This window comes from Arachis hypogaea, chromosome 16, assembly GCF_003086295.3.
Source record: "Arachis hypogaea cultivar Tifrunner chromosome 16, arahy.Tifrunner.gnm2.J5K5, whole genome shotgun sequence".
Lineage (NCBI taxonomy): Eukaryota > Viridiplantae > Streptophyta > Magnoliopsida > Fabales > Fabaceae > Arachis > Arachis hypogaea.
The window spans coordinates 120,772,908-120,780,246 of NC_092051.1; the positions used below are offsets into that span (position 1 = coordinate 120,772,908).

A 7,339-nucleotide genomic window follows, 5' to 3' on the forward strand; every position below is an offset into this window, starting at 1 on the left:
AGTAATGAAGAATGTTGGAAAAAGGATCAACTGATAACTTTAAGGGTAACTCTTGAGTCGAAGGGATTTGATAGGATCAATAAGATGAAAAAGAACACAGTATTTTGAAATGAATTCAAGCTAAATCAAGAAATATGAGGTTTACAGAAGAAGAATATCCAAACCAAAAATAAAGTTTATAGAACTCAAGAGTATGGTTTAAAAATATTTTCGAATGCATTGTTCGTAAAGAATGGAAAACTTAAGGAGAAATCATTTCATGTTCTGAAAGAGAAAATGGATAACAAACATCCTTCAAAAGATTAATAAAAGCGTAAATGTGGCACTATTTCAATATAAATTCAAGTGGAAATAGATTACACAAACTTTGTAAATGGAAAGATTAATTTGGCTAAGAGCAAAATTGTATTTTCTATTCTTTTTTTTAAGCATGTATGAAAACTATAATCTTGTTGGAAGAAAATCTGAGATAAAGTTTTACTCATAAAAGAAAAGATGATGCATTACAACCAAACAGGTTTAAATCACATAGAAATTTTCAGAGTATAAGGTAAAGGAGTGTAAGCTAAATTGAAAGCGATTTTATTAAAACTTCAATAGATGTATCGCCCCAAAATAAGTTCAAATTACACCAAAGAGAGACACTGCTTAAGTAAAGCAATTCTAGTCAGGGACAACTTTGCATAAAAATAAATCGAAACTTGTTTAAAAAGGTTTAAGACAAAACTTCAATAATATACTTTAAGTCACAACTTTATAAGGATGTTCAATAATATTATTATGTGCTAAAAAGAAACTAACTCATTTTAAGAAAGAAACTTAAATTAAAGGATTTCAATTAGGATTCATAAAGCATGTCACTCATAGAAACAAAAAGCTTAAGAAGAAACTTAACAACTTAAAAAGTTGATTCAACACTTAAATTTTTTCAAAAGAGTTCAAAACCTTTTCAAAAATAGTTTAAAACAAAATTCTGAAAGTATACTTGAAATAATCACCTTGCAAGTATCATTTAAGAAGATCACGATGTGCTTAAAATGAAATCAGCCCATGGAAAAAAGAACCTTTAAATTAAGGGAATTCAAACAAGAACTCACTGGGTATGGATTATCAAACGACTTTTTAATTGGTCTAAAAGAATACAAAACGCGCCAGGAAGACAACTCAATCAATAGAAAATTCTCAAGAAAGAACCTTTGACTAAAGAAAAACAAATAAAAGGACAAATTGTGCATTAGATGGAAACGAATTAAAGTTGACTCGGATGAGAATGAGATTCGCAAGAAATGGAAAACTAAGACTAATGGTGACGTTAAAAAAATAAAAGGGTAGTTAAAAACAGAATTAAATATGACATCCACAGAAATAAAAAGTTTAAGAAAGAAATTGGTCCATTCATGAGAATAAAGACATGAGTCCAACATTTTTTTTTGTAAGAACAATAATTGCATAACTAATATAGTATGCTAAACCAAATTCGAATGAAAAAAAAATAAATTAAGTGAAGCTTACCAAACAAAACTACTGGAAAGAGACAAAAACCTTTCTTTGAAAAATATCTAAATATATAGTCAAATCAGGATATTCGTAAAAACTATAATAAAATTGTTAAAAAATCAAATTGTATTTAAAGTATATATACATTTCCATAAATCAGTGAAGAAACAGGCAAGGTATTGGAAACAATTAGTTTTAAACTGTATAAGAAACTTTTAACGTTTATATAAAGAAGTACATATCAAATTAAAAGTGGTTGTATATTTCAAATCAAAAACGGTTTCGTTAAGATTTAAAGAATGACTGTAATTATTATCAAATAAGAGGAAAACTAAATTATAATTTATTTACAAAGGACTCGAAATATGAACTTAAAAAGGTGTCCTACATCAAAACAGATTCAAATGTATATAAAAAATACATGATTCAAAAAGAAGTGCCTAAATAAAAAAGGTAAATACACCAAGGGTTTTAAACAGGCATATGCAGTTAGGATCAAACAAAAGCGTACGTGAACAAGAGAGTAGAATTGAAAGATAATCTGTTCACTTTCCAAGAAAAGTATCGCAGACAAGAACCTTAGAGCATACCAAGCAGGAATAAGATAAGTGATATTCGCAGAGTTCAAGACACCTAACCGAGTAACCTCAAGAATTAACTCCTAACGTTCCCAAAACCCGCGATTCGCATTACCTATGACTCGCATATTGTCTATGATAACCCATTGGTGCTTCCATATACATAATTCACTAGTGTTAAGCCGACCAAACTTAATACCAGGAATTATGCAATGCAAGACTAATGGCATTAATCAATAGATCGTCATGTGCATAAAGCTCTAATTCTCGTTATTCAAACAAGACCTGCTACATGACAGACTCTCAGAGTATGCAATTGAAGCATAAACAGTCCATTCCCAAGGCTCTACAGGAAAGACTACTCTGATACCATAATGTAACACCCTCACTATCAGAAGTCACGCTTCCGGCTGCGCGACTCTGATAGCAAGGAGTATTACGACTACTTTACATACTAAATACTAAAATAGGAGCCTGTGACTCGATACTGTATCGCTCCTTTCCTTGAAAACCGGAAATAAACACTTTATCTTAAGAAAAATACAAACATGCATAGATTCATATACAAGACTCCTTACATAATAACTCATAATATAATATACATATAAAACAGACAATTCCTATCCCTCTTACAAACTTGTAATAACAAAGACGAGGAAACAAAATAATCTAATTAATACAACAACATATTAACCAAACGCAGTATAACTCTTCTTAACGCTTCTTCATCCGGTTCCTGAAAAGGTAAAGCTGTAGGGGGTGAGAACCTAACCACACGGTCTCACCACGGAGTTTCAAAGTTGTCATAAGAAGATATTCAATAAGAAAACTATTTTCAGATTCTGTGATTATCATTGTCTTATAAATACTTCTAAAATCCAATAGCTAATCGTTTAAAACCTTTTCAAAGAGGCAGTGTTTAAAATTTTCAGAAATTCAAAGTCTTTCCTTTCTCATAAGCAAATCTCAATCAGAAACCAACCACACAATCAAACAACACAGTCATTAATTCAGCACCAAGGTTCATTCTCAAATGTAGCACACCAGGACAAACACAGGCAAGACAGACAAGGAAAGCACAAGTAGGTAGCAGTTACAACAAATAGTTCAAGTAGCAGTTACGAACAGTTTAGCAATTAGGCAAACCAAAACAAGTTCAAACCCAAGCAAACCATACAAATGCATATGGTGCATGCCTGCCCTATGGCTGATAAGGCTCATCTGTCGGTTATCCAGCCAACCCGACAAGTCTGAATTGTCCTTAGACTGTCCCCCGATGTGCATCCCCAAGAGTCTATGCAAAGCTTTTTCTCAAATAATCAATATTGCTCAATGGGGGTAACATTCCCGGAAATTTATATAGTGCCCGGTCACACTTACGTCGTAGGGTCAACAGAGTATCGAGTTTTCAACCTGGTACACGTGGTGGCAAGCCACGACACTTAATCCAGGGAACCTCGTATCTCAGATATTTCAAATTCATAAGCCATATAAATAATTCATTCATCATTCATCAATATCTAAACCATTCTCAATATCATCATCATTCGTCAATCCATTTCAAAATTCATTCAAAAATCATATTTCAAATCAATTCTCAATCCAAAACATAACTTTTTCTTTGATAAATGAAGTATTCTTAAATCATATAATGCTTAAAATTAAACCTTTTAAAATAACTACTTCAAATGAAACTTCTAATTTTATAAAATTTCGGCAGCATCTCTAAAACTCGGATTCTGCCACCCTTTTCGGGTCCCATCCAAACATTTCTCAAACCTTTCCAAAATCTCAATCATTTTCCAAGATTCGGCTAGTTCCAATATCAAATAATTTTCAAAGCGAATCAGTGCCCATAATAAATCTCTTTTTAAAATCAAACCAACTCAAATACTAAGTCATTTATAAAGTCACTAACTCAAAATTAAACCATTTCCAAAGCCAATTCCTTTACATCATCAAAAATAGCTTCAAAACCAAGAAAAGCCATTTTTCATGATAATCAACTAAATAACCTTTCAAACTAATTTCTTTTCAGCAATCACAAACTACTCAAGCAGTCAAGCAATCAGTCATTGAGTCCAGCAAACAACCACATTTAGAAGACAATTATAATCATAGGCATATGTTCTCTCACATTAATATCTATTTATCACAACTCTGTAATATAAATTAGATTTTAAGAAAAACCCCTACCTCATTCGCGATTCAACTACGCGACAAACTGCATTTCTATTCTTATTCCACAACAACAGCATCAATACCGACCGTTCCAGCAGCAGCCACAGCCTCTAAACACAGCCTTAGCTCAATCCTAAAATATTAATGTCACGTAAAACTTAATAATCTATAACAAAACATCAGCTAAAAGAGTTTGGAACAAGGAACGACTTACTGGGCTCACGAATGATCGAGAAAACGGAGCAACAACAGCCCCGATGATGACGCAGCACCTTGATGCTGTATGCAGCAGCCATAGAACTCAGCAATCAAGACCCGTAACTCGATCCTATGACACCAAGACCTCAGATCCTCAAACAATTTAAAACAGAAATACTAATTTAAAGATTTCAGAACGCATCGCTTACCCAAACAGACTTAGGCCTCAGTGGTGGTTTTTGGTGGCAGTGGCGGCGGCGTGGAGCTCCGGCGATGCAGAGGCGCGGCCAGAAGCTTCAGCAGCGGCGGATCTGGTGACAGTTCAGACGGAGATGGCGCCGGCAACGCGAGCGGTGACTGGGCATGGCGGCTGGACAGGTCGCGGCTTTCCTTGGTTTCTCTCTCTCTCACCTGGGGATCCTCTCTTTGCCCGTCGTTTTGCTTGACGGCGACGGACTCCGAGGCGGCGACGGCGGCATCACGTGCAGCAGCAATCCATGATAATGACGATGGCGGCGCTGGCTTCGTGGCGAGAAGGACGGCGGCGACAGACTTCACGACAGAGACGACGATGACGACCGGAACCCGCGAAGACGACGACAGACCCATCTTCGACGGCGACAGCTCCTTCGCGAGCTCCTTCCCTCTCTCCTCGCGTTCGCCTCTTTCTCTCTCCTCCATTGTTGGCGACGACAGCAGTGACTAGCGGTGGGCTGGGCGCAGCTGGGCGGCGGCGGGATGAGCTCGACGGCGAGGCGTGGTGGTGCGGCGGCGATGCTCCTCCTTCCCCTCTTCTCTTTTCTCTCCGTGGATCCCTCTCCTCCTTCCCTTTTTGTTTCATTTTATTTTCTGAAGGAGTTGTGTGGTGTTGTATTTTGTGTAGGTTTGCAGAAGGAAAAAGAAAAGTAGCGGCTAAGATTTCATTTAGGAATAGGGGAAAAAGTGTGTTAATAGAATTAGGGTTTGTGTATAAAATTGGGGATTTTGGGTTTAATTTGAATAAGATAATTTTAATAAAATTGGAGCATAGAGTACTAATTTTTAAAAAAACTAATTTAATCTTTAAAGTTACTTTAAAATATTTGTGGTATAAAAATACTAATTGATTCTCAATGAATTATTCTAATTGAAAATACATGGTAATATAATTAAATTTCTTTATCTTTAAACTTATGGTATTAAATGATATAAATATAAATTATCTAAAATTAAATCATATAAAATTCTTTTTATTTCATAACTTTCAACTTCATAATTTAAACATAAAAAAATAATTCAATAATTATAAAATTAGACAAAATTCTAATTTAAATAGCCAAACCTCATTATTTTCGAATTTCTTAGAACTTTAAATCATAAATAGAAAAATAATCCATAAGTATAGAGTTTGGATAAAAAACTTAATTTTTATTTTAAATCCAATTAATTGCCTTTAATTATTTTCAATAAAAATAATTTCTAAAATTAAAACTATAAATAAATATATATAATTTGAGATTAGTTCAAAATAGGACTTTTCAAAAGTATTGGATCTTACACCTTTCCTCTTTTATCTTGGTATGCTAAATCCTAATGCTGCACTTTTTTGTCTCCATTTTTATCCTTGAAAAATTAGTATCATTAGTTTACTTGGATGTGACCTTTGCTTAACTGTTTTACTCATATTTATCTTATTATTTTGATATTTTGATTTTGTTAGATTTATATTTTCTATGGAGACTTTAGTAGTTTTACTAAGAATGTTGATAGTAGTGCCTTGATTGTGTTAATTTGTTTACTCTAAAAATTTACATTTTGTTGTCTACCTGTAACTTGTTTTGTTTAAATAGTCTAATAATAAATTTGTATTGTTTTTTAATTATTGTCAATAATAAATTTATTTTAGTGTTTTTATTCATTGACATAAAATTATTCTAAATAATTTTTTTGTGTGCTATATTTTTTTAGATAATTCATCATCCTAATATTAATGTTACTGTTGAACTACTTAGAAAGGGCAATTTCTTGTTATTTTTATTAACTGTTTACTTGTTAAATAATTTAAAATTGATAGTTGCTTGTGAATTTTAATCTTTTTATTATGTAGTGGATTATTTTGTTGGAAGCTTTAAATTATGTGGTAAATTATTTTGTTGAAAGTTTTAAATTTTATCTGCTTTAAAATTCATTTTAATTTTTCTAGCACAAATTGAGCTCCATGAAATTCATTTGATGCACTGATATGCAATATTGTGACTTGAATTGGAGGGTCATGGATTCAAATCTTAGATTGGTTGCCTAAATATATGTTTTTAAATGTTAAGTAAATCATTTATCCTTGATTCATTGTAAATTTGTAATTTGACAGCTTCATTGATTTGGAATCGTATGATACTATTGCAATGAAATTCAGAAAGGATGACAGATATTATATAGCTATAGTGAGTGTCTTTTTGTTTTATAAGTTATCAGTATTGAAATATTGTGCTGATGATTCTTGAGGATTTAATTTCTGGATAGTTTTACAACTTGCAAGTATCATAGAAAATTTGGTATGATTGATTCTTTATATAATGTAGTAGCATCAGTATAGTCTAATCTCTAATGCTCATCAGTATTGCTCTTTCGATTTCTGGTTTAATTCTGTTTAATTTTTGTAATTGAGAATTTGGTGCATTTCAAATATGATTTTCCTACTTAATTGAATTCTCTTATTTTTTTTTTAGTTTTAATAAGAAACTTTGATATTTGAACTTGTTTGTGAACTTTTAACTAAGAATTATAGAAAAATTATTATAAAAAATTGTAAAATTTTGAATTTTGTTAATTTAAAATATTAAATTTAAATATTTAAAATTATATATTGAATTTTTAAATAATTTCTTTCAAAAAAATAAAATTTAAGT

At 32.1% G+C, this 7,339-nt stretch overlaps 1 protein-coding gene across 1 annotated transcript; it reads right to left on the reverse strand.

The window, feature by feature from the left end:
- Positions 1-2,608: 2,608 nt before the first annotated feature.
- Positions 2,609-5,374, reverse strand: LOC140179839 (uncharacterized). Its single transcript, XM_072219598.1, has 3 exons — positions 4,664-5,374; positions 4,272-4,584; positions 2,609-2,811 (listed from the first exon to the last, which is right to left on the reverse strand). The coding sequence occupies exon 1, from the start codon at positions 5,133-5,135 to the stop codon at positions 4,674-4,676; it is 462 nt and encodes a 153-aa protein (XP_072075699.1). The 5' UTR covers positions 5,136-5,374; the 3' UTR covers positions 2,609-2,811; positions 4,272-4,584; positions 4,664-4,673.
- Positions 5,375-7,339: the final 1,965 nt, after the last annotated feature.

What these genes read in the sequence shown, in the direction of transcription:
- LOC140179839 (XM_072219598.1), bottom strand. Translation starts at nt 5,135, where the DNA reads ATGGAGGAGAGAGAAAGAGGCGAACGCGAGGAGAGAGGGAAGGAGCTC.